At 38.6% G+C, this 27,831-nt stretch overlaps 1 protein-coding gene across 4 annotated transcripts in view; it reads left to right on the plus strand.

Annotated features, from left to right (window-relative positions):
- The window catches only part of JMJD1C (jumonji domain containing 1C), a 162,825-nt gene that overhangs the window by 50,603 nt on the left and 84,391 nt on the right, over positions 1-27,831 (plus strand). For all 4 annotated transcript variants that reach the window (XM_056495410.1, XM_056495416.1, XM_056495412.1 and 1 more), the window contains exon 2: positions 958-1,122. In XM_056495410.1, the coding sequence (XP_056351385.1) occupies positions 958-1,122 (165 nt within the window). The remainder of the gene's footprint in view (positions 1-957; positions 1,123-27,831) is intronic.

Consider the following 27,831-nt stretch of genomic DNA (forward strand, 5'->3'; position numbering starts at 1 on the left):
CAAGTTCAGAAGGGCAGGAAAGCATTTCCCTCCTTCTCCATTTAGTGTAACAAGCAGTGACTTTTTTTGTTTCTTGCCAGCTGATTTTTCTTATGAAATTTCTCACAAATGGGAAAAGAGAACAACTTGCTATGCTGAGTTATTTTTAAATACAAAATAAATTCTATAGTTTTGAAATGTAATGGGTTTAGCAGAGTTGTGTTTTAGTAATGCAGATAGTATTTAGATAGCTTTGAGATCCCTCTGCCCTGCACAAGAGGAGACAAAAGGTTTGGTGTATTTAACTTAGTAGTTTAGTGAATGCAGCTGAGGCAAGAAGGTACAGGTATTCTGTGTTGGGGAGGGACAGGGATAGCACAAGATCAAATATTTATAAAGTGGATCCACATTAATATTGCTGGAAACAAAATGTAGTGATGTTGTTTCTTAGTTTTTTGAGCCAGATTGCAGGAAGACAGAAACGGCAAGAAATTGAGCTGCTTCTGTGAGCTGCTGTGTTGGACTTGCTTGTAGCAGGCTCAGGATGTCCTTTGTGGTGGTGTTCCAATTGACTTTCCCTTAAAACCATTTCATTGGTTGGTTGGTTTGTATTTGCATGACATATATTTGAACTGAAAATGAGAAGTATTCATAAAACTTACAGATTATGTAGATAGCTGTATGTACTGCTTAAATGCAACTATTAAATACTTACTGCAATTCATTTGCTCATGAGATAAGACACCCAATGTTAGTGGTAATGTTTTAGTAAATGTAACTCTCTTCAGCACAAATGCAAGAAAACTGTTTTCTGTGGCGCAGGAACTGATTATAATTTCAAAATCATAGCATTAAAATGGGCAATAAAAAACCCCCTGCATTAAATTTTTTAATGTATGCATTGAAAAGTGCATGTGGATGAACATATGCTGTGTATATGCAATAATATATGTCCTTTCCTTTCTTACATTTCCCCAGGTATATGTGGAATTTGATGACCTTGAATGGGAAAAGCGAGAATGGGTTAAAGTTTATGAAGATTTTGCAGCCTTCTTGGTGGAGTACCAGCTGGTCTGGGTGAAAAGAAAGGACCCAAGCCAGACTCAGGGATTAAAGATCAAACAAATTCAATGGCCTGCATTGGTAAGATATTTTAACAATTGCATTTAATTCTCTTTAATTCGGTGTTTAAGAAACTGTCTAGGTTACTCCAGTGATTGTGGGAAGTGTTGAGCATGGAGAGGAAGAGCGGTAAGAAAAGTATAAGAAAAAACTAGTAAAGCTTGTTTGTGTTGGAGGAGTGGAGTGATGTGATAATAGTCACCCATCTTCCTTTTTGAATCAACCTAAAGCACTTCAGAAGTGGTCTCTGAGTGACATAATAGGATTAATGTAATGTTATATTTGTAAGATGCTTTGACTATGTAAACTTACCAGTAACACATCTTACTGCTCTGGGGAGGTTTGAAATTAAGGTGAAAAATAAACCCTTAAGCTTGTGATACCCTTAGCTTCCACAAAGAAGTTATCTGAAATTCAAGTCAGAGTTCAGAAAGATAAGAAAAGATTAATGACATAAGTGGTAATTTTTTGCCCTGTTTAAGAGGTGGTACTTGTGACTCTATTCTTTCTGGATTGGTGCCCAAGCATCTAAAGCTGTTGAGATAACTGCTAGGAGGCTGTGTGCATTTGTGTGATGTGCCTTTGGATATATCTGATGAGATCATCTAAAAAGCAATAAACATGTATGTATTTTTTCTCCAAATAAACTAGTAGTGCTATCAAAGTCTTCAGAAGAGTCAAATAGATGTGAGATTTTGGGAACCTACTGTATTGGATGGTTTTGCTTTGTATACAGTTGGGGAAGATTCCTCACAGGCTGGTGAAAGGGGGCTCCAACACATTTGTGAAAAAGGTGAAGGGAAGTCTTAGATATATTTGATAATAAGCTTAATATCTGTAACTTTACTCTTGGTTTTTGTGGTATTTACAGTCATAATGAATTCAGATGATGATATTTTTTTTCCTCTGGCTTTTGCTGTATCTGTCTCATTTCAAGATACTCTTCATATTCTTATCTCTGAGCTCCTGATGGATTTCTTGGAATGCTGTTGCAGGATAATTTTTTTATTATTATAAATAATAAAAATAAAAAAGCTGAGGTGGGAGCAGTCATGCTGGAGGTCATGAAGCAGTCTGGTCAAAAAAAGCATAGGTGATCCACTTACTCCTCTTCAGTTAATATTCCTACTTGACTCAGCTTATATGTTTGTGCTAAGGTACTTGAGCAAAGCAGGCTAACTTTTTGGATGTACAGGCTGAGTCATATATTTGCTTGTACAGGCAGGTGAGTATATCCTTAAGCAAGAATTTTTAGTTTTAGGGAGCCATGTTATTTGCTCTTTGAAGCCACCATCTCTTCTTGATTGAGACAGGTATTTTAAAATCTGTTAGAAACTTAGCTTAGTATCTAAGTACTCTGCTATTTTACATGCTTTTAATCTCATCCTCTAGGATAGAGATCTTTCTTGGGTTTAGAAGGGTTATATTTCTATAAAATATTCTAGTCTGGCTGCTGATCCTGTCCATAAGTTGAAAGTATCTATTTGCTAATGTGTGAAAGTGTTTTGGTTGAACCTTTCTCCTAGCAGACACCTTTATCAAACTTGTGGTGGTCCAGCAAAAGGCAAAAAACTTTTTTCTTCCATCTCTATCTTATAAATTCCTTTTTTTTTTTTTTTTAATAATATTTACATTCTTGAGGCAGCTGATAGGCATGAGAAGGAAGATTTTCAAAACATCTGCCTCCTGCTTTTACACTTAAAGCATTGAAATTGTATCGTCTGAAGTGAGACTCACTTGTCAGGTCACAGTTTTCAGATGTTAAGGATGGCAAGTTCTCAGAATTTAGCCTCCCTACAGATGTTCTAGCAATTGTTTCCTGAGTCAAACCCTCTAGTCATCCATTCCAGAAAAAACCTATTTGAGGGAAAGTTCGGATACAGGATATTAGCCCTTGTTAGAGCTGATTCCTTCCATAGAGACCTCGGAATGTTTTCCTCTGTATCAATAGCAATTCTGAGCACACCTTGGCCTGGGGAACAATGAGGGTGCTAAACTGGTATGGAACTTCTGAGTTTTGTTGCCAGACTATCAAAACACTGTGGTGCATTGGAGTGGATGAGCTCTGTGAAGGTTTGTGTGGTATGTTTTGGCTGTGGGGTTTTTTTTGTTTGTTTATTTTCCAAAACAAGACTTGCTAAAAATAAGAAAACATGAAAAAGGTGGTAAAAATTTTTGATTTGTCAAACAGCACTAGGAATATTTGCACTTTTATGTGAAATTCTTTGTGTGGACTTGGTAATACACGTGTTTTGAAAAAGCGGAGTCTTGATGTAGCCTTTAAAGGAAAAGTCTCAAGCATTCCCATGCATGTGAACGATAATGAAAAAAAATCATACCAAAATAAAAGATTTTGCTACGGCTTTATTTTGGATGCTAATGTAAATGCAGCAAAGCAATATTTTAGAAAATTTTATGTAGTATTTCTCTAGGATCTTTGCTTCAGGGGAGTAAATGAAAGCTGCTTGTTTGTTTATATGGTTCTTACCACCTTCTCTTCTTGTTTGATTAATGTACCCTGTATTTACTGTATAGTATTCAAGCCTGAGCAGAAGAGAAGGTCTGCAATTGCTGTGGAGCTTTCTGTGGGTAGTTATCTGTCTAGTGTCTGAGTACTTCACAGTTACTGATTGCTTTCATCACTCAGGTGAGGAGCTGGCTGTAAATGAACCTGGAGCCCTATTGGCACTAATAAGCTTCATTGTGATGACTTTGACTGGAAACCTCTGCCTCTGTGCAAGGCTGAGAAGTAGGGAAGAGCTGTAGTGCCTCAGGCTGTTCATGATGTAAACAAATGCTTTTTCTTCCTGTGAGGTGATTTCCTGGGAGCACTGGAGGACTTGGCTGCCTAGCTGGTATTATTGGAAATCAGCCTGCATGTGAGGTGTTTGCAGTCAAAGAAGAAAAGACTGTCAAAAAGCCTAAAGAAATGGCAACAGTGATAAGCAATGTCAGTGTACGTGTAGCCTGGATATTGGGGAAGAGGATGTTTGGTAAACTGTGCTTGTTGTTTACCTTAAAGTAATAGAGATGCTTTACAGATGTCACTGGAGGAGAAAAACTTCTTGGCCAAAGCATTAGCATAGGAAAAAATGGAAGTATGGATTCTGAAAAAAAGTGTGGGCAAGTAAAAGTGAGTGGTGTGCATTTCTACTTCAGGGATTTAAAAAAGTAGCCAAGATAAAGTTGAAATTAAAGGCATCAGTTTGAGTTGGTAAATAAAGGGGGGGGTGCATTTCCCAAAGATACAAAAAGACAGGAGTGATAGGCTCAAAGTGATGGGTTAGGGGAATCACCAGTACTTCCAAAATGAGGCAGAATAGGGTTTTGAATTTCTCAGAAATAACTTTGCAGCAATTGACATGATGAATAATTGACATGAAATGTTTTGACCTGTAGGTAGATAAAGAGTAGTTGTATTTTAGGGACAGTAAATTAATTTACCTATGTAGAAATAATTTGGGTACTGTGATGTTAGAGATGAGTGATAAAATCATGCATATGATATAATTCAATCTGAAGTTTTAGGAATATGGTGGTATCCCCTCAGCAGCCAAGAGGGGAGATAGAAGTTCATGTGTGGGCAGGGTGACAAATTGGAGCCAAGGTTTTAATGTGGTCTGAACAGAATGCTTCTGTGAGCTGTCAGTTTGGATTTAATTTCTGCCTCTCTAATTGCACATTAAAATATCTAGAAATTAAGCGTAGAGAGAGAAAATGAGATGACAAATAATAGAAGCAGCTAGAGACATTTTAGAGAATAATAGAATAATGTGCAGAAAAAGTTTTAAGGTGATAGACTTACTAGCGGAGGGCACTATGGTAGAAGCATAGATAGTGTTGGGGGTTGATTCCTCTTCCCTTTTCTCTCTGTGAATTTCTCATTGTAATGCTAAGGGCCTGTTGACTACACCTTAGCGGGGATGGGGGGCGGGCAGGTGAAGGAAGTGGCGGGGAGCTGCGCTCCCTTTTGTGCTCATTTACTCGCCTGGCTCAGAGGAAAAGGGGGTCGCTGGAAAAACCGCACTCTGCCACACCGACGCCGGGAACTGCCTTTCCTCGGCTGGGGGACCCCGCAACCCCCTGCCTGGGACCTTCCACCTCCACCCACCACGCACTCTGCTGGAGCACCGGGACCGACACTGCCCCCGAGATCCGTGAGCAGCGTCTCTCCTCCACTTGTCCCACGCGGGACAAAGCCGCCATCACCCCCAGCGTCTGCAGCCACGCGGGATCACCGCACCTCCCCCTGCTCACCGGGAGCTGCCTGCTAGCTAGGACGGTAACTGCACCACAGGGGAAAGGTGCCCACAGCCGAAAGAACTGTTACTGGGTTCCTGTTCTGTTTATTGTTCATTTCCTAGCTGTTGTTGTTTTGTTTGCTTTGATATATATATATATATATGTATATATATACATACCAGTAAAGAACTGTTATTCCAAATTCCCACATCTTTGCCTGAGAGCCCCTTAATTTCAAAATTATAATAATTTGGAGGGAGAGGTTTTGTATTCTCCATTTGAAAGAGAAGCTCCTGCCTTTATTGGCAGACACCAGTCCTCCAGGTGTCCAGACCAGGACAGATAGCAGTTCACATTTTTTGACTGCATCAGCTGTACACATTTTAGGCATTGGAAGGTGTGGGCTGAGTGTCTTTTTCTTAATAATTTTGTTTGGAAAGAGAGTTTTGGAAACCTGAATGATACGCTGAAACGAAAATTTGTCATTGAAGGTCTAGAGATAGAAATGAAAGAAAGATATTTCAGACAGGCATTTTAAGAAGCATGTTCCATCAACCTGGAAAGAAAAGAAGGAAACAAGAATAATGGGAAATGCAGTTATGATTAAATGAGTTTAAGGTTGATAATTTTTATGGCAAGTTTGTACTTTCAGGTAATGGATATAGGAGAACACAAGAAATTGTAAAGAAAAGGATTGGAATTGGGTGAGAAAAGTGGATGCATTGAATGAGAGCATGCATGAGAAACTTCTGTAACAAAAAAGGAAGCGGCTGTTGTAGAACAGAAAAGGAAAAATACTATCTTATATTGGCCTTTTCCTTTTGGAAGAAACTGGTCTTGTGCAGGGTAGATGTCAAAAGAGGAAACAGTTTGTATACTGTGATGAAAAACAGGACTGGGGAATAGTACATTTAGCTGGCAGGGCTGGGTGCTTGGCATGATAGTGAGTCAGGGTGTTTCATGTGCTCTACTGGGTATACCTTGTTTGTGACGTATGTGTTGCCTTTTTTAATATCTGTAAACCAACCAATGCTGCTTGTGAATTCATTATGAATCCGTATATAATAAATCAGAAGAAACCCCATAGTATTTTGTTGCTCTGAATATGAACACAGTGCTTTATTAGCTTTACAGTATTCACCTTGTCAAACCAACAGCTTTGCCCTTTGATCTCAACTAATATAAAGGTCTGCAGTAACTATCACTCCCAGTTTCAGGACTGGTATACAGCAAGAACTGGTTCTTCTGCAATTCTGTGTTTCTGAGGCATATATAGATGAAAGCTAAAATACATTTTCATTAAGAGATCCTGAATATGCGTATCTCCTAAGCTAGGAAGGCTGCAAGAACAACTCAATCTCCCTCCTGCTCCAGTAAAATAAAGAGCATGCCTGTTTGCCTCTCTTTCTTGGAGCAAGTGAAATCATTGCTAAACCAGCGCCTTGAAGAACCAGTCTTTCCTGGGACTCTGAGCAGAGTTCTGCAAGAATATAGAGATTTAGCCAGAATTATAGCAAAAACAGGGACAAAGACTGAATCTTCACTGGCAATGATGACCTCTTTTCCGTTGTGAGAATCTGATTTACAATGGCCAGTGCCAGTGGCACATGTGGAACTGTGGGCCTTCAGTCTGACTGTCATGCTAATAAGGAGATCATCTTAGAGAAGAATGGAATGAGATTTGTTTTGGGTGGCAGTGGATGTGTTCGTTAATATGTTTGTTAGATGTTAATGAGCCAAATATGCTCATGTGCTGACTGCATGTTAAGGCACTTAGTGATAAAGTATATGAGAAGTGCTCCTGAAAACTTGAGAAACAAGAGAAAACTTGTCCTCTGACCTCATGTAGCCTTTTCCCTCCTCCCTCTCTGTCCCTCTGTTCCAGCTGTCAATTGTAGAATCCCTCTGCTAGACTGCTTTCTGCTTCAGATGGCTTGGTTGTGTTGGATTATGAAGCAAATACTTTTAAAGTGCCAGTTTATGTCATTTCTGTCATGATTAAAGAAGAAAGTTTACAGTTTGTGCAACAAGCTTCTACAGAGCTTCCAGAGGTTCTTGAGACAAATCAAATTCTTTATACTTGGTATGATAATGGAAAGTAGAACAGACTTCTTGTTTGTTTCTGTTTATACTGTGGCACACTACCGGTTTTTCACTCTTTCAAGGATTTATTTTCTTCTTTGTCTTTATGATCTAATTTTAGCATTTCTGAGTAAGTTTCTTATTGCAGTGGGTGATGGTGAGGTGCCACAACCTTCTGAAAGCGTCTCCAGTAAGGAAAGAGTCGCTTTGGTGGCACAGGCTCACTCACAAGGGGGAAAAAAATCACATTGGGTAGCTCACGCAACAGACGAAGAAGAGGCAGGAAGGGCCCTTGTATAGGGTTCCACAGGCCAGGTTTATTCCAGCACAGGCAAAGGGTCTAGGGAAGAAGACTAGGAGCATGGAAGGGACTGGGTTGCAATATGGGGAAAGAGGGGTGGAGTATGGGATCAGGGTCAATGGGAATAGGGGAAAATAGTGTATAGGCAGCGTAAGGGACCAGGGAAACCAATGGGGTGATAAGGGCAGGATACTGCAGCAAACTGAGGCCAATGGGGATCAGGGAAAGGTCATATAGGGGAAACAAGGGCAGTCTGGGCCAATGAAGAGAACAGAACTGGGGTATATTAACATAAACCTGCAAAGGACTGTGAGGAGAAGCCTTTTGTCACTATGCCCTAAGTGTATCTTTGACAACTTCAGTGTCCCTCCTTCCAAGGCATAATAATTGTTGTGTCTGTGACAGGCCTCAAGGCCTCTGCAGTTTCTCTTTTATATGTTGAGCTCATGGCTCAGTTGGATCCCTTTCAAAATCATGGGCTTCTGTAGGTATTGCTGATGTTCCTCTGCACATTCAGTTACTTCATTGCAGCCTGCTCTCTCTCTGTGCAATGATATACACAGCCAGATACTACAATTAAGTCCTCAGCAGACACTCAAAATACTCCAGCAGTAAAAAGAAATTAATTCACAAAGGATTACTGTGTATATGCAAAGTAAGGCAAAGAGAAGACTCAGTCTTCTGAGTCCTAAAAATAAGTGAAAACTTTGAAGATATTTCAAATTTGAGGGGAGGAAGTACTGTCATTTCCAGGGAAAACAATAAAAAATGATAGTGTTGTTTTTTTTCTTTTTTTTCAGGTACCCCATTCTCTGCATCAAAATTCTAGTGCTTGAGATGAGATATATGTAATAGAGGAGAAAATGCTTGGAAGCTGTCAGCTTATGGAAAACTTTAGTGCTTGGGGAAGAGAAAATTTAAGTATCTGACTCAGCAGAGCATAAATGATCCAATTCTTGCTGCGTTGTGAAAGACAGTAACATGCAGAAACAGCACTTGGAGATGGTTCAGAGATTACTTTGTTGGGGATTATATTACTGTAATATTCCCACAGAACATAAACATCTCAAGTAGTACCACATCCCGCCTGTGTACTTTGGTACCTGCTTCTTATAAACTACTGCTTACTGGGAGTCACTGCTCTCCATGCAGCCTTCTAGGGAGAGGCCATTACCTTCCCAGGGCATGTCCCAAATGAAGAGCAATAAATTGGAATCTACCTTCCCAGATGCTTTGTTATGAAATATGGGTGTTGCCCTGTGGCTTTCCACTCTGGAAATGAGTGATGGGATGGAAAGCCTCACTGCAGTGTTGTTTTCTAGATGGCCCTGGTACTTTCTGTGCTCTTTATGCTACTGCCTTTGTTCCAAAGCATTTTCTCTTGGGATGTTGGCTAATGGCAGGCTTCCTTTTTACTTTCTTTTTAAACTTGTAAGCTTTTTTGTGAAAGGATTTAGTTTTGTAAAAACATGCTTACATATTAAAGAAAAAAATTTTTTTGTAGTTAGGTGCTAAGGATAGTTCTTAATGTTAATTTCATTTGTAGAAGTTAGAGAATTCCAAACAAAATTGAGTATTTTCTACACTTCAACTGTAACCACAACTTATGTTGATCATACTGGCCTGGGAGTTGCCATTTTGGCAGCTCATACAGAGAAATCTGCTTTAGTATGTCGCAGCATCCTGGATGTCTTTGAACCTCAGGTTCTTTCCTGCTTGTAAAGCATTTCTTGTTCTTCAAGGGTTGTGCCACTTAAAAACCTTAGATACTGTTTAGTGTCCTCCAGCTATAGCTGAGCGATGCTCCCAGTTGATGTGCCTCTATCTCTTGCACCTGTTCCCAAGTCAGATAGCAGTGAAATGCTGGTGATGATTTACATGTCTTTCTGTAAAAGACAGGCGTAAAGCATCTTGAAGTTCCATATTCAAGCTCAATACTTGAAGCTGAGCAGTTGAAGCTACAGCTGCAGGTAGCTCATGCAGGGTGACTGCTTGCATATTGATATTTATAACTATTGCTGAAACCCAGACTGGTTTGGGATATGGTTATATTCCTGTTCATAACCCAGTCAGCTGGACTGGAGTTAGTGTCAGTGTATCTGAACTGTATTCACAATTTGGCTTCAGTGTTGACCTACTGCACAGCTTCTTTGTGTAGAAGAGCCACGAGGTATGCTGGATTCTCTGGAATTCACTGGAAAGTCTTAAGTATTTGATTTTTTTTTTTCCCAACAGCATTTATGAGAACAAAATTTTCACTTGTGCTGAAGGAAACCAATTCCTTTGTAGCTGTCTAGATCATCTGCACTTTCTTCAGTGAAAAAAAGAAAGAAAGCTCTCTTTGGAGATACCACAGTGAGCAGGATATAGGTTGGGGGATGCAGGTGGTTATTTCAGAAGAGCATTGTGGAAATTTAGCTTCCAGAGCTTTGGAAGATGACTGTGTATCTCTGTCAGACTCACCACTCTCAGTCTTACTTGTTGCTGTTTATATAAATTATGAGTTGTAAGTCTATACATTATATATATGTGTGTGAGAGTATGTTTATAGATCATGTGTATAGAGATATGCACACAAACAGATTTTTTTTCTCTGTATGTTAAAAACATTTTTAAAAGCCTATCTTCTGAACTATACCTGTTGAGAGTCTGTATAGTGAGGGAGAGATGTCAGCATGGTACTTGTCTTCCATCCCAACAGTGGCTGTCCAGATTAAGGAAAGCTGTGCCAGGAGACCTTCATCCCCGGATATTGCTCAGTGTTTCTTTTGTGATGGCAGGAGGAGCAGCTGAGCTTTACACCTATCAAATCCATTTAGCAGTTAATTTCAAAAGCCACCCTCTCTTCAGATCTTCACTGCTGTTTCTGTGCATTAATAATGTGTCAGCTGTGCAATAGTGAAACACTGCTCTCATTATGCTTACTTGAGTAAGATAAGTTATGGAAAGCATAATTAGAATTTTATGAGCTTCATGTTCTTCTTTCCCAGAATTCCAGCAGTTTCTTCTGTGCTTAACAGTGAATACCATGATGTGTTGTGTGAAGTCTCAATATCCAACTTACATCTATAGCAGTGTGGAAAACCCATCCAAAATGTGAAGGACTTCTGCAAAAGATACTTCAGTAGGTTACATGACTGTGTAGATACATAGGGCCTGGTGCATTCCTGTTCCTCCCATTCTGATACAGCTGAGACATTGGAGTTTCAGGTGAAATTCATGCCAAAATAAAGTAAAAATGTTGCAGTCAGGACCAGACACTGTTTTCTTAGTTCAGGGCAAAAGTTCTGTGTTTTTCAAATGAAGAAGGACTTTTTGGCATTCCCAAGAAAGCATATCCTTCAGCTCCCCTGTATTTCGGTAATGGACGTGCAATCAAGGCAACTGTTGCCGCTAAGGTCTTTTAATGATGCAGAAAGGGCCATGCTGCTACCTCCTCTTTTTGGCATTGTGGCTTAAACCCACCTCAGTCTCAGTTAGATCCAAAATCTTTGTCTCTTCCATTACACAAATTTTTCTTTTAGTTTGCATTAAGCACTTGTGAACTAAGCAGGCATATATGTGAGAGTGAAGTGTTACAGTTTATTTCTATTATGCATTGTCTGTACTTGAATTGTTTGATCACTTCTGATTTTTTTTTTTTTTTTTGCTTCATTTTGTCATTCTCGGGGCTCTGCATTTGAAAAAGATTTTGAAATGAGATATTTCAAATACATTAACAAAAATGTATTTTGCTGGTAGATACTGCAGGTCTTCAGTTACACTAAAACAGGCTAAATCAAGTATTTGGATAGAAGTCATAGGTGCTAAAGCATTATAAATGGGCTGATAGTGATGTATTTATCATGAGCAATCTTTTTCATACATGGCAGTTTCTTGAGGACAGGAAAAGTCAAATTTCCACAGCAACCTCATACACTGCTGAAGTTGTTCTAGCAACAATTTGACATTTTACATCTTGTATGTTTGCTTTTTAAATTTATCTTAACTGAGAAAACTGAACATAGAAAAGTTCAGGAACAGACTGTCATCTTGAAGTATTTGCGTGAGGAGAATAGCTGAGTGGAATCTGTATTTCATATTTTTAGCATCTTAAACTTTCTGCTGACTTAGTTTTGTAGCAATGTGTACATTTTTTTGAAAAACAAACCCTGAAGTAGTAAACCTTCTATGTCCTCTATTCCTGACTTCAGTGTCACAAGAACAGTCTCCTGATGTACTTGCCAGTTCTATCCATGTGCATTTTTGTATGGGAACACATGTTACTTTCTGAATTTCGTGTTGCACCATTTATGTTGGCGTGGATATGATCACTGTTTCTCAAGCCCTTCTTGGATTTGATGGCTCTGCATTTGCCCCAGCTGGGCAGGAGGAATGGAAATATTGGTTGGCTGCAGGTCATACCATTCATGATGACAACTATGGTGTAGTTACTGTCAAATCACAGATTACCTGGAACTGTGAGGGAGTATTGATGGGGAGAGAAGGATAGAGGAGAAAACTGCTGAAGGCACAGGTTGGTTTTTTCTGCTGAGCAATTTTCCTATCCTCACTTAATACAGGCTTTTTTTTATTTGCAGTGGGTTCAAAATCCATTTGCTGTGCACATGCAGAGGCCAGGGCTGGGAGCGTATTGTTTTACCACTTCCTTTCTCATACCTTTGGATTAACATCCTTCCAGCTGCTGGCTAAATCAGGAAGTTGAGTCAAGGGCTAGAAATGGCAAAGATAAGTCCAATGACTTCTTGAAAGAAAAAGCAAAAACTTAAACTGAAGACACTTGTGTTTCTCTTTGCAATGTCTGTCCTGTTAAGGTTATGTCTATCCTGAACAGATGGACAACACTGAAACAACAGTGAAACAACACTGAAACCATTTAATTTTTTGAAAATCATCAGATATCAACAAACCACTTTGTTCTCTGTGGGTTTAGAACACTTTTGGTTTTCTGGCCTCTGCTGCGTGATATATTCACATAAATGTGTTATGTGAGGTTGTTGATCAGAGACAGACAAATTACATGAATACCGAAGATCGTGAGACAAAACAGACAGTTTTATTGTTCAGAACTTTCTTATATAGGGGGTTTGAATTTCCTGGGTTTAGACAGCTGTTTGGTTGGAACTTGGACTGCCTAGCTCTCTGACCAGTGGGAGGTCTGCAGCTTAGGACAGAATGTGATTGGGTGAGGTCCCCGTTTGGGTTTTAAAATCCTATCATTGTTCACCCAGGGACCTGTTTATCGAACCAAGCTACCTGAACTGGGTTTCTTATTTACAGCCAAATTATTTCCCGAGCTACAGACCAGAAGGACATACAGTGAAACTTTGGTTTTGGTTTTTTTTTCCCCCTAACTTAATCTGCACTTCCTTGCAGTAAAGCCCGAGGTTACTTCAACAATAGTTGTTATTAAGACTTTGAGTTATTATATCTTATTTAATGTACATTGCATGTCTAAAACATTTTTACATACAGTATCTTTAATACCAGAAGGTGAATGAATGTTAAGAGCTATAAATTTAGGGCTATATAAAGTCTTGGGAAGCCAAAACAATTTCAGAAGAGTATTTGTTAGGCTGATTTTGTGAGCAATCAAAATAGACTCCTACTGATTAGGGAATTGATCTTTGTTTGAAAGTAATATCCTTTTGCAGTAATTAATACTTTACTAGAGAAATATGGCAGAACTCACCTAACCTTGAGCAAATCTGACTTCTTATTTACAGATAGGTGAATTATTAACACAATTAATGACATAGTGTTTAGTTTGTGTCTACCAACTCTCAGAAGGTCCACTAGTCATTGCTAAAAAAAAGAAAAAGCATTGTATTCAAATTATTGGTCTTTTATTAGCTGCTATTGTGTTCCATTTTGACTGCTTTATGGAAATGTCTTGGTCTATTAGTTAGCCAATTTTTTAATAGATCTGTGTAAGAAAAAAATTATTTATTCTTACATATAATGCATCATTCTGAAAAAAATCCTGACTATTTTAATTTGAAACTTCTCATTACTTTTGAGACTGGGGCATTGGGTAAGTACCTAATTTCTTTTAATAAATGATGCAAAATTGTATTTCCATTCTTGGCTCTAGTTTCAGATGTCTTTGAAAAATTCTTGTGTATTTTATTTGAAGGGCTTTACTGAGATTTTAAATGCATATACTAAATTTCTGCAAACTGTATTAGTACCATTACAATAGGAATAAGCTACTGATTAGTAGGGCCGATTGTGAGTGAGTGTTATTGGAATCACTGGAACATTTAGCTGATAGTACTTCTTTTCATTGGCTGATATATTTAGTTATTTTGAAAGTATAAAAATAGAACTTTATATTAATATAAATACAGCCAAAATCTCTTTATGTGTTCTTGTGATAGTTTTGAAAGCAAAACCAGTGCAAGACTCCAAGTCAGAAATACAATTTAATAGGGAAAAAGAGAAAAATGAAATACGTGCAATAGTACAAAAGAAAAACCACTGACAGAGTCAGTGTTAGAGTCACTGACACCCCGCTAGTTAGGGTGGTGGTAGCAGTCCAGATGAAGTGTCTTCTAGAAGCAGTGATCCTGTAGAAATCCTAGCAGTGATCCTGGTAGCTCCTGTCTTCTGGAAACCAGCGGGTAAGGGCAACTTTGGTGTTCCAAATCTCAGTTTTTATGAAGGTAGGAAATGTTTGGCTCCTCCCCCTGGGTGGAGCATCTGTCAATGGGATGATGTAATTTTATCAGTCATGCAGTGGGACTCAATGGCCCATTAACAGAAGATATCTTCCTGGAGGAAGGATGGGTCATGGGAAAGATAAAGAACACTGCCCCATCTGGTTTTTAACAGATGGCCCATTAGCAGAGGATATCTCCCACAGAGATAAGAATCACTGCCCCACTTGGTTTCAGCAGATGGTGATAGAATACATAGTTTTGGGCACATCTTTACATTGTAAACTAGGACAGTTCTACAAATGTTTTTTTGCATTTGAGTGTAACTCTTTTTAGGGAACTGTGTTCCTGTGTGCTTTGGTGTATTTGCTGGAATAGGATGATCTTTGTAGGTCACTTCCAACTCATCATATTCTGTGATCCTATGATTCAGTGTTCTGTAAGGCTCAATTAGCAAGCTAAAGCCTGTTGGTTATGGTTTCAGAATTTTTGTTTTTCCAGATATGCTCTTGCTTTTAGTAGTACTTTTACTATTCTAAATTACAGTACTTTTAGTACTTGTAGTACTTTAGTCCAAATTATTCATTAAATTTTTTTATCGCTTCTTAATTTAAAATCAACTGGTTTTTTTTCACATCATGATTGCATAAAGCGCTACAGAAATGACAGCTATATCTTCGTAGCTTACAGAAATGAGAGTTTGAAGATGCACCATAAGATGTTTCCTTTCAGGAAGATTGTTAGTAGTGAATTGTATATGATTGCAGAGTACATGAGGAAGCATCAACACCTCTGTAAACTGCTTATATGATGTTGCTGATGTCAGATGCTTTATTGAAATTTGAGGCAAGATGCTAATCCTTTTAATTCTGAAAAATGGGCATCACCACCCCCACATCCCCCCCTTTTGAACTATCTCCTGTTAGATTACTTAGGACAGACCTAATCAAATCTGTTTCACTTCCTGGGTAAGACACATTTACAAGGTAGTTTGAGAGGTGGTAATGAATTCATTGTTTATCGGCAAGTAGAGTGATAGGCATTTGTGTGCAGTCATCTTCTAAGATTCCTCATCCTTTTATATAGAAGCAGTACTTGAGGCAGTTATGGATAATTGTGGAGGAATTACAGCAAGTCTGAGATGTCTTTTAGAACTCTGTCATCTTAAAAATAACATAAAACTAAAATAGAATCACTGTGTGTGTTTATTTATTGATGTTTTTCTACTGTCTTGTAAGAGGCTGTCCTGTGGAAAAAAGCAGTTACAGGTTTGAAATTGCACCAGAACTTTTCTTGAACTTCTTGTTAAACTGATGTCAGGCTGTCACCTAGACAAGCAGAATTGTATGAACCTCCAACAAGTGCTATCAGCTTTGCTGGTGAAGGTAGCTGCAGGCAGCAGCAGTATCTGATCAGTCCATACTTGGTGCACTTGCAGGAGAGAAATGTATCTGGCTGGATTTGCAGGTGGAGGGATCATGGATGGTTTTTATTGACTAGTTTGTGCAATATGCAGAGAACTTTCTGTGACTCTGCTGGTTTTCCTCCAAAATTGCGAAATGGCAGAAATACAGATCTGATGTATGTCTGAATATGAAGCATTTTGTGTTTCAACTTGGATAATTTCAGATGAGCTTTTGTTAAGAATTTATACAGTTTTCATAAGGTCTCTTATTAATAGTTTTGATTTTTCTGTCCTTTATATATATATATATATATATATATATGCAACCTGTATCTTGGAAGATAACCTGTGTAAGTGCTGTATATACATACTAATAGAAGGTTATACTTCAGGGGAGCTTGATGGCATTCTTAGTTGATCGTGTGCTTTTTCTAGGCCAAGCTATTTTCCTTTGTTACTATCAAAACACCGAGTGAACTGTAATTAATCACATTTTTGCGCACAGGTCTGAAATTACTGTCACTGCTGTAGAATGAAGTTTTCAACATCTTTGGCTGCTGCAATTGCACAGTCTTTTATTGACAGACGTACTTGGAGTTCCTTCAATACAAATGACAACATTGGCACACGTAGGATTGTATGCTAGATTATTTATTAGAATAACCAGTGCACTTTTTACTGTGCCGTTTAAACCCTCCTCTGAATATCTAACCTAAGGTTCCTCTCACAGTGACAAAATGACCGGTGCCATATCCTAAAATGCTACAAATGCACATACAATGTACAAATGAAAGCAGGAAGGGCAACTATTCCAAACATCCAGGCAGAGAAAGTTGGTGCTATTAGATGTCATTTGACTGTTCCTGTGTTTGCCTGCTTTTGGGGATAGTGTGGATGACATCTCACCTGCCCAGAACACTGGAAAGCTGTAAGTAACAGACTTTCTGTTAGTGTTATTTTAATCTGGATAGTATGGAAGACAGACTGGCTTTTTCCCTGGTTTTACAGGATTCTAACCAATCACTTTTATATGTTACTGGTATTGTAACGTGTTTTAGTATATGTTTTTACAGTGAGACACAGATGGGTTTGTTTTTTAAGCTATGTAATTTAACTGTGTAAAGAAAAGTACAGGTCTGTTACTTGACCATGCATGTTTCTGGCATGGTGATACTATGAAAGGTAGTTATCTTCTGTCAGGGAACTGGTTCTCTTTAATATATACGTACCTTTTTCACTGGTGTTAATCAGGGTCTTAGCATCTCCATTATGAGTTTAAAACTCAAGCTGCAGTTTGCTTTCTTGGTACAGTTTCAGTATAGATTTTTCAACTAATGTAGTCCAGATTTTTGTTGGTCACCTTTAGAATTTGTCTTTGAAATGAACTGAAAGATCTGTTTATCTTCATGAATGTGAGATGAACATGGGAGATAACCGGAAAGTCATTGCAAGATTTATAAAACACAATAAATAATGAATACTGTTATATTGGCCAGCAATAACATTTTGACTATAGAAAGTAAGTGGAGAAAACCCAGTAAATGTTTATATCAAATTTCTTATGGAAAATAAGTCATTAGGCCAAAGCAGATACTTGCTTCTCCCTTGAAATTCTGTTTCCAACTGTGATTCAAAATTATAAGAAGCCAAAGAATATTAGTAACTATGTATGCATGCAAACACAAATTTTTATTTAGCAGGAATTGAGCCTTATTTTCCATTTCCAAGGCAGGCATGAGAAGATGGGTATGAATTACCCACAAATTAACTGTGATAAGTAAGGCTAGTAAGATTGGAGTTTCTTTTAAAAGCAGTCTTGTGTTCAAGCAGTCTTCCCATTAGAGCAGTGAAAAGAAGTTGAAAAAAATCCTTATGTAAAGTGATTTTCAATCCTGTATGTTTTCAACTGTTGTAGTTCTTGGCCATTTGTTTTATCATGCTCTTCAAGTAATTTGTTGTGCACAGAGTTGTTTGGGTTTTCTTAATGCAGGGTTTTGGGTGTCCCATGTCACAGACTGTAGCTTGGATCCACCTTCACTGAATCTTCTGACATCTTCCCTCATCCTTGTTGACTTTGATGAGTTCAACAGACCATATTTCTGCATCTTCTGCCTTGCAGACAAAAGCTGTGCTCTTTGTTCTTTACATTTTACTGGTCATTGAACTATCCTGCACTTTAGTCACCCTCTGAGGGAATGAGTTTGCAAGTAGGAGCAGTTGTGGAGTGGGGGAAATAATGTAGTTCCTGTCTGAGACCAAGCAATGAAATTCATTAGCCAAAATTTCTTTTTCATATTGTATGTCGAGAAAGGCCAGAGTTCTACCTCATGGACATTGACTCAGTAGTGCTTGGCTTTTTCAAGATCTGTTTAATTTTTCCAGATTCATAAAGCAATGATTTGCAGCCTGTTCATAGTTCGAGGCTTAGCTTTCAACCATGAAGTCTGAAATTATAATTTTATTATTGAGAAGTCATTCTCTTGAGTAGTTTTATGAGAAGAAATTACTTCAGTTATGATTTCTTATGATTCAGAGGCACAGAAATAGTAAAGACAATTTCTTTTCCCACAATTTGTCCGATTTACAATTTTGGTAAGATTTTAGCAGTCACGCAAAAAATTTGGCTGTATGTTGTTCTATAATTCCTTCATTTGTCTGCTGGGATTGCTGCTCAGCTGAGAAAGGATTCACTCCATGTTTTGAGACAAGAGGGTGTATCTCACTGTTTGAAAGGAGATACCACCAGTGTGAAAGCAATGGAGTTGTCTACTTAAACTGCACCTTTTAGTTTCCAAGCTATGACTGTTTAGTTCTCTGCTGCTGTTTGATCACATTTCAAGCAGTGTTGATTCTTCTAGAGCTGTCTGAGGGGCTTGCACTGGGATTGAGGCTGCTAGCAGAGGAAAAAAGGGATTTCAGAATTCATCGTCAAAAAACAAAAATACCGTGGGTGTGAGGGGTACTGGGGAAAGAATGCTCTGTACTTGTGCTATTTACCACTTCTTCAGGTTGTTTTGACTTTTTCTTTCTGTTTCAGCATCAGTTTTTTTCTATATTGAACTGTTAACACAAAAGACTCAGTCTCCTGCCTTTGCTGGTTTGCTCTGTTCCCATAGTAGCCAGAATGAAGTACAAACTAAAACAGCTTTCTCTGGTCAGAATATAAGGTCGTCATCTTCCAAAGTCAGGGAACTGTTGCAGGAGCTCACTGGTGTCAAAAGGGGGAGTCTTTGTTCTCCCTGTTGTTTTCTCCGAAGGTAGTTAAAATGATTCTGCTCTTTCACTAGAACACATAGAGCCAACTTACTGAGATAAATAGAATAATACAGTATCTGGTCGTAGCCGCTGTTTCCATTCTCCCTTCAAAAGGAGAATTACTGCTGCCATGGAAGACTTCAGAACAGGGTGAAGTCCATTACTTTTTTCCTTTTGCTTCCTTGTAGTGATGTTTTCATGTGGTCTTTTTTGCCATTTTTGGAGGGAAGAATGGGAGAGAATCCCTTGCCTTGATTCCAGGTGGTGAGTTGAATAGAGGAGTGGATACTGAAAGAGGTACATATATTTGTGCAGAACCCCAGATTACCAGTGATGTACTTCTACAGCTTTCATCAGAGCTCTAGGAAGAAAAACTGAAAGCAGGAAACCTCTCCCACCACTTCTGCATAACAGAGAAATTACATATAATCCAGGTTTGAGGAATCACTGACCCCTTTTCTGTGATGCCTACAAATCCCTCACTTTAGAGACATGACCAACTCCTTTCTCCTCTTCATCCTCTGTTTTCATCCTCCTTTTGCCAGATCTTGTGCAAGGATCTTTTTAACAAGACTGATGACGTAGGGACATCATCTCAGCCAGACTGGATATGATTGTCAATTTAACACAGAGAAAGCTTTTTGTTCCCAGCCACACAACCTTTCCTGAAGTCATTTTAGAAGAGGCTAACCAGACTTCTGAGGAAATGTACAGATGTATTTAACAGCCTTCTGAAGAGTTTCTCCCTGTGGCCATAACAGATAAAAGGCCCTGTGGACTACACTTTTGAATCCTGTACCCATAATTTGGTTTTCCAGGGCAGTGTAAAGAACATGCTCCTTGAGGTCAGGTCCAAGGCTCAGAGTTAGACACCTTGTCTTGTGCCACATCCTGGTTGCTAGAGCTTTGTCTTAGATACTGTTCTTAGGACTCTTCTTCTTAAAGATTTCTCACTAGTTTCAGAACTTCCCTTCTAAAAGTGCTCCTTTTGTGGAATCTCTGGTTCTGCAGTTTGCTATCAATTCAGCTTCAGTAACCTTAATTTTGTGAAGAAATTTGAAACTGTAATAGTCTAGACACACACACACAAAAAAAAAGTTGACATACAGATGCAGACACAACATGTGTCAGTGTGCCATTTGTTCCTTTTCTCTTACTCCCTTTACAATGGCTGAGAGCCATTTGGTAGTTCTTCACTTTCTTGGGTCCTGAATCCCCTTTTATGCTCCTCAGCTGTGTTTTGATGGAGCTAGTACCTGCCTCCTGCATGGGGTACATGTCCCTCTTATATCTGTGCTTTCCATGTGAGTCAGTCCAAGGACAGTGGAATGAGAGCTTTATGTTTTCTGTAGAATACAGGATTATTAATGAGAATCTCCTTTTTGTACTTTATGTAGTCTTTGTTTTTCTCAGAGGAAAGGATGTTTGATTTGTTCAGTTCCTCTCCACAGCTCCCTTTTGGAGCATGAGTTTTCCAGTATTGTCTGTACATGGTCAGTCACATCACTTCACAAGACACACAGGATGCAGCTGCCTCCAGGAAATGCGTCTCTGGAGTCATGAACGGCACATTTGCATGAGACAGCTCGTGTTCAGTCACCTGACAAGGGTGCAGTAACCATGGCTAAAGTGAAGGCTTTTCCCATGTCTAGTCATGTTTCTTTGCTGCTTTGGCTGGCTGGTAAGGAGGGTGCTTGAACGCCTTCAGTGAAAGGAAGCGGGTTGTGGCTGGTTGAACAACTCTCGTGTTGATGTCCTTGTCCCTACATAGCTGGAGAGGCTGGCAGAGATGACTCGCTGTCAAGTAAGAGTCACAGGTGGCTATGCTGTTCTTGAGTATTGCCAGGATGGGAGTTAACTCCTCACAAAATCCTGTTCAGGGCTGGTGGTGCAATCCCCAACATGCTGTGCTGACATGTCACAGGAATGAATAACATCTCTGAGAGGAGCATTCCTGGGAACTTCTAAGAGCTTGAGTACTACCACAAAGCCCATGTTCCTAGGATGCTGGAACACAATGTTTGAACCTCTTGTTCATCTCAGTTTGAGAGAGAAAGGATCATGAGTTGGAGGGAATAAGTTACTTGATGAGTATAATCAACTTTCACAAATACATTATGAAGGTGAAGTATTGGCAGTTTATCTGTTTTTAGTGGCAAAACCATTGTAAATTTATATTTATTACAGTATGCAGGCTGTCTTAATTGGCAAAGGTGTCATTAATTAATCTGTAAAAACAGATAGAGGCACGAAAAGGCTCTGTGAACTAAATGCAAAACTACACAATGACTTAAGACATCTTGAATTTATGGAGCCCAAGATGGGGAAAGGAATCAAAAAACTAGAAGGATACAGATATGAAAATAAATGGGTATTTCTATTTATCAAGTCATGGAATGCAAAAGACCTATATGTCTTCATCATACAGTTGGCATGATCTTTTAATAATGACTGACTGTGAAAAAAAGAATAGATCTAAATTTATATTCATGGATTATGGCACGGATTTCAAGTATTACTGGACAAAATCATTGTAGCTCATAAAATGGACACACAATTACTTGCTGATCTCCATATTAAGAACAATCTCAAAATTTATTTCCTGACCAAGTTATTTATTGCTTTACTAGAACCGCCCCGCTCAATTTACATCACTGAAAACTGCAAGTTAAACTCCTTGCTAGTGAAACCTTTAAATCTAGGCAGCAAGATCCATTCTTCTGGTTTAAGAGTCTGCATCATACAGGAAGGGACTAATTCATCACATATAAAAGTATCAGCAGATGAAAACATTTGATTTAGCACACAGAAGTGTTCTTTCTTGAAGAAAAAATTACTGAGTTAGGAAATGCTGTTCTCCCTGGATTACAGTATTTTCTAGAAAAATAGTGCAAGTGATAGGTAAGCCTGTAGCAGCTGTGGTGGTAATGAGCAGTGAAAATTAATGCATTTTTCATTATTTATTTCCAGCACTGTAGGTTAATGAAGTCAATAATTTCTCTTTTACTGTAGAACCACATCCTGGCTGGTTGAAAAGGATGGAATTACTAGCCAAGTCTGTCTCTCTCTCTAATTTTTTTGTCAAGACAGGAAGTGCTTCATGCCATGCTGTCTGACAGCATTGCTCAAAAACTCTTCTGTCACATGTCCTCCCTTCGTCCAAAGGCACTGGCTCCTTTTCTGAGGGGTAGAGATGAATGTTAGATTCTCTCAAATCTGAAGGTGTTTTTGGATGTGGTTTTAATTACTTTTACTGTTAGTGCTTTCACCAGTCTGCTAATTAACAACCAACAATTATTATTATTCTGTAATACCAGTTGATGCAAAACACTGGCATATATTCACCTTACTTTGGTATCAGGCATCTCTGATGTTTCTTTTTGGGTGCTTCCATGGTCAAACTGACTGTGTATTTCTACTAAAGGCGGTAAATTTGTTACATCCTTACTGAGGTTGAGTGGCAGGTTGCTACATGCAGCATTATATCAGGTTATTTACATGTAATATTCAAAGAAGAGCAGACTTAGAATTTACTGTCTGCTAACGTTGATCTGTTCTTTTGATTTTGGCAGTGTGCTGTGTATGAATCATTTTTAATGGCACAGGGAAGGCACTGTGCTTGGCAAGGGAATGAGGCCATACTGCATCTGTTTGAGTCAGCAGCCAGTGCATTCTGCTGCAGCTCTGGTTGGAACAGTCTGGGGGTTATTTGAGGGGACAGTGAGTCACGGCGATGCCTTCTTCACTCATCACCAGTCTGCCGGGTGACACGTGGCTCTAGTGCAAACCTCTGGGTGATTGTAAGGAAATTATTTAAAATTAAAAAAGGAAGTAAGAAAAAGATTTCTGATTATACAGAGGAAAAAAAAAAGCCCTATAATCTAAGTCAGTCATATTTCTGGGTACTGAGGGTCTGCAGGTAGAAAGATTTCCTTAATGTGCTCAAGGTCTAGCCACTCCATTTCTGCAGAACTTGCATTTTCTTTATATAAAAATAAACCCTAATACTGTATCTGAACTTAGCGCTAGAGCTGATTTTGTTCTTAAAAAAAACCCAGAATTTTATAGCAAGCATAAGTATAAAATTAATTCTGGTTGTGGCCACTTCTGCTGTACAAATCTGTGAAAAACAATGCAAGTATCAGTTTATCCCCATTTCACATAACCATTATGGGAAAACCTATGAGCAGCTGAATGGGAGGTACTGTAATTTCTCTTGCTAAAGTGGTAAGAACAGGGAAAGCAGAAAGAGGCCAAATGGGATTGACCATAAAAAGCATACTTCCTTTCAGAACTAAAAATAAAACCTGTAAATCCTGAGTATCAAAGCTTGTCTACCAGTTAATTATGGCACTCATTTACATAGTCTTTTATCTCCTTCTAGGGACTGGTCTGAACAGTCATCTCTTAAAAACTCCTCTAGCTTCTGTGGTTGCCTTGCAGCACAGGTTTTCAGGCTCCTTAGCTCAAAAGACATCTGACGACGTAGGTTGGTTTTAAGCAAGGTCTTGTGGGTTTGTGTTGTGTGGCACCCTGCCAGGGATTTCTGGTGCCTTAGTTATAAGGAGGAACAGAGCTCTGAGCAGAACAACATTCGGTATTAAGTTGTGGAAGCTGAAGAAGATCCTCATCTCAGGCTGTCATTTTGTTTTAGAAGAGAGGTGTTTTAGAGTAGGCGAATACATGTAGTTTCAGACAGGGGCCCCCATGCCTGCTGTTCTTCCATTCACTTAATTTGGCTAGTAAATGAAATATGGAAATTCAAATTAGCATTGTGAGCTCTGTGGGGTCACTATGCTCCCACATGATGGAATGTCTGTAATACCAGTTTCCATTTTGAGTTTAGATCACAGACAAAAGACTTGTACTTTTAAAGCTGTTGCTCAGGTTGCAAAGTCAGCCATTGAAAAACTGGAAAATGCTGTTTTCCTATGTGTGGGTGAATCTGGAGATGTAAATTGTCTGTGCAAACTTCAATCCTCTGTTCCTAAACTTCAGACTTTTGTTTCAGTTTAGCTGAATAAAATTATAATTAAAGCTGCATATGTAATGAAAGGATGACAATATCTATCTCTAATATTCTTTCTCAGTCATCTCAAAATCCACCAGTTAGTGGATAGATGATTGACCAGTTTTTCTGTCAATGGTGCAAGATGGTCCTTACCCAAAGCCAACTGATTCACTATGCTTTTTCCATAATTTTCAAACTCTTGAGTACTTTTTAAATTGTACATAATGCAGATGGTGTATTCTTCCTTCTGCCCATTACGCTGCACACAGTTATGGGAATTGCCCAGAATACGCTTATTCTTAAAAACTGAAAAGTTTACTTAATAGCTAGGCTGGGTAAAAGACAAATGAAAAAGTTATTTTTGCTGGAGTTCTACAAAATTCCATGGTGGAATTATATCAGAGACCATTATATAAGTTGTAAGTTAATAACTAGCTGAGACATAGTTCGTTGAAGTATTTCACACATCATAGAATTTAGAGTGCCTCATAGTTGTTCTGCATAAAAGTACTTTAAAATATTCAGAGGATGGATTCTAACTATATTTTTGCACTCAAAAAAAAGCAGCTGAGCAGATAGCATCATAACACATGATATATTAAATGTTATTCAGGAATAGAATTCTTCTCCTCCATCACTAGTGCTATAAAAATAGAAGTTGTCAGTTATCTTTTTAATATAAGCATCACTTTTAAAATGTTTACTTTAGGTCAAGAGTTATATAAGGCTTATACCTAGTACTCCTCAAATATAATTTCTGCTCTACTTTCCAATGCTCAAAGCAGTTTTCCAGTTTAAAGGCATTAATTATAAAGATGGCTATACCTTGTTGTCATCCTTTATAAAACTTTGTGTCAGTAATGCTATATTCAGATGAAATTGAAATCAGGCTAATTGAAATTTTTTTGTGCCAGTATAGTAGATTTCATGCACATTTTAAGCTCTGAAAAGAAAAAATATTTTTATTTATACTAAAAGCCAAAGTTGGAGATTCAATTACAGTATTGTCTCGGTTTGAGACAAATTGGGAGGAAGTTCTGAAATGAACATCTCTCTAATAGAAGGCAGATTTCAGGAACCCCTTCCCCACCCAGATTCATAAAAGAATCTCTAGAGGACAGTGAAGAAAATCTGTTTATTTAACAAGCAGGGTGCTCACAGGCATGAGAAGGAACAAATAATGTTAAATAATAAAACTTCTTCCTGCGGAGAAGACCTTGTGGATTCAAGAATCCTTTCTGCAGGTGTGGCTTGGCTTTTCCAGGATCTGGAGCTAGCCTCCGGGCTAGCATAGGGGGGCCCTCGGTGTCATTCTGGTGTTTTGGACCGGAGAAAAGCTGAACAGTTCCAGAAAAAGAAGAAGCCTCAGTCCCAGGAAAAGCTTCTTGCCTCACTAACTAAAAAACTAGCAAAAAAAAAAAAAAAAAGACTAGCAAAGAAAAACTCTTTGTGTGTCTCTCCAGAGAAAGAAGGAGGGGAGAACTGAAAAAGACGAGTGAGTTATCTGTGTTTTGAATACAGCCACTGAAAGAATTTTACTGCTTCCCCCCACTTTCAAACTTAAAGCTACAGAACTCATGCCCTGTGCACAAAGCACACGATAGGGATACAGGACCATACAGTCACCCGAGGACAAGTATGTATGATACCCTTTCTGATCCAAAGGGATTTGTTGATAGATGCTCAATGGGATGTGGCTGCCATTAAGAATGCACTCTTACTGCTAGAACCTGTGGCTGTCTTTAAATGTTCAGGAAATATAAAGCAAAACTTCCTTTTCCTTGGCTGATCTGTGTAGGGGTCTTTTGTATGATCTTGAAAATAATATCAGTGTATCTTTCTTCTGCTCAGTCTGCATTTTTACAAGCTGCTTTGTTGGCAAACATCCTTTTGAATAGCCTCAGGAAATATTTTCAAGTAAAGTTCACCCAAAGAAATGATTCAAAATGCTGTTTTGGTGTTTGTGCAGGACACCAAGGTAAGATTTTTCAACCCACAAAGACTTTGTGAAATAAAGTAACAGAAATGGAAAAAATATTACTCTTTCTCTGGTAAGTGGTATGGATTTCTGATGGTCTAAAGGTACTGTATTCTTGCTTGATTTTCTGAGTCATCAGGTTTACTCTACTGTCTTTTTATAGTTTCACCTTTTGATACTGTCTCTATAAGCCTTGTCTTGCTAAAGCTGGGGGCTTTTTCCTAATATTTTGTCTGTAAGACTATGAAAGTTTTATGGCAAATTTAATAGAGTTTTTGTATGGCAAAAATAATTTTAATATTTTTGAGATGTAGATGTATCAAATAAATGCATCAAAAGTGTTTACCTCAGCCATCTTTTTCAATTATGACAGTAAGAAAGGAATCAAAACCATTACTGTAGCCTTCTTTCTCAAACATGGGTTTTTACAAAAGCAGGCTTGTTTCAAGACCCTGGAGTAACACTGACAACTTAAAATGTTTTGTTACTTTGGCTCATACCCATCTCCCAAGTGAGGCAGACATTTATTTGATACAGGTGTTGACAGTGTTAAGCACTAATAGAAATACCCTATTCTGGTAGATCAGCTGTTGATCTAAAATAACATTATTTCTAATTTTAAATTTTTATGATCCTGGAATTCCATGATGTGAAGAAATTTATTTGTCAAACTCTCCACTTTTAAGTAAGCCTCTCTGTGAAGCTCTTTATCCAGGTTTAGGGCAAATTTGGGAGGAAACCTCCAAAGGGGTACCTCTAGAAAGCAAATTCAAGTGGCCCCTCCCACCACCGGTTTGAGAGACATAAATCTCCTTTGAGAAAAGTGGGAAAAAACTGTTTATTTAACAAGCAAAGTATTCAAAAACATGAGAAAATGAATAATATTAAACAATGGAACCTCTCATTGTTCTGAAGAGATGGTAAATTCAGACAGAGTCCTTTTTGTGGGGTATAGCTTGGCTTGCTCAGTCTCTTATCAGTCCCTCCTTGTGCTGGCAAATGCCTTGTCCTGGGCCCTGGTGGGTCACAGGTGTGAGCTCCTGCTGTTCTTCTGGGTCTTCTGTCCAGAGCAGGGCTGATGAGTTCCAAGAAAAAGAAAAGCCACAGTCCAAGGAACTTCTCTGCCTCAGCTAGCTAGGAAAAACTAACTAACTAACTAACTAACAGCAGCTTTCTCCTGCTGTCCATGCTGCAGACAACATGCATGGAGAGAGAAGGAATTCCAGGGGAGCAAGAATGAAGCTTCTGCACACAAACTGTGCACCATCACTTCCCCTTTCCTTCACTCTTGGATCTAGTTTTAAAGGTGCAGAACTTATTTCTGGGTTAAACAGATGAATAGGGATACATTTCAGCATCATCAGGTCACCCCAGGACACACTTTCATTCAGAAATGCATTGGCAGCATTTAAAAAAAAAAATTAGGTAATAGAATATGACTAGCCCTCTAAAAGAGGTGTCTAAATTCTCACTCCAAGTTTAAGAAATGTTTAAGCATCATTCTAAAGAGCAGATAGTGGTTACATGTTCTCAGTTGACCTTAATTATGGCTTGCCTTTTCCATCTTGTTTTTAGCTCTAGTGATCTGCTGAATAACAGCAAGTAGTGGAAAAAGACTAAGTGTAAGGACAAGGCAAAACTTAAAATCATGTTCCAGTGGAAACTAACAGTGCATGTCTACCTGGCATAACAAATGCAGGTTATCTTAAGGCTTGTATAGTAGAACTGTAGAAGTAAAGAAGGCCAGAAGAAAATATTCTTGTCAGGACTCATAAATAGGCTTGTGTTCTCTGGCTT

The sequence above is a fragment of the Oenanthe melanoleuca genome, chromosome 6 (assembly GCF_029582105.1).
Source record: "Oenanthe melanoleuca isolate GR-GAL-2019-014 chromosome 6, OMel1.0, whole genome shotgun sequence".
Lineage (NCBI taxonomy): Eukaryota > Metazoa > Chordata > Aves > Passeriformes > Muscicapidae > Oenanthe > Oenanthe melanoleuca.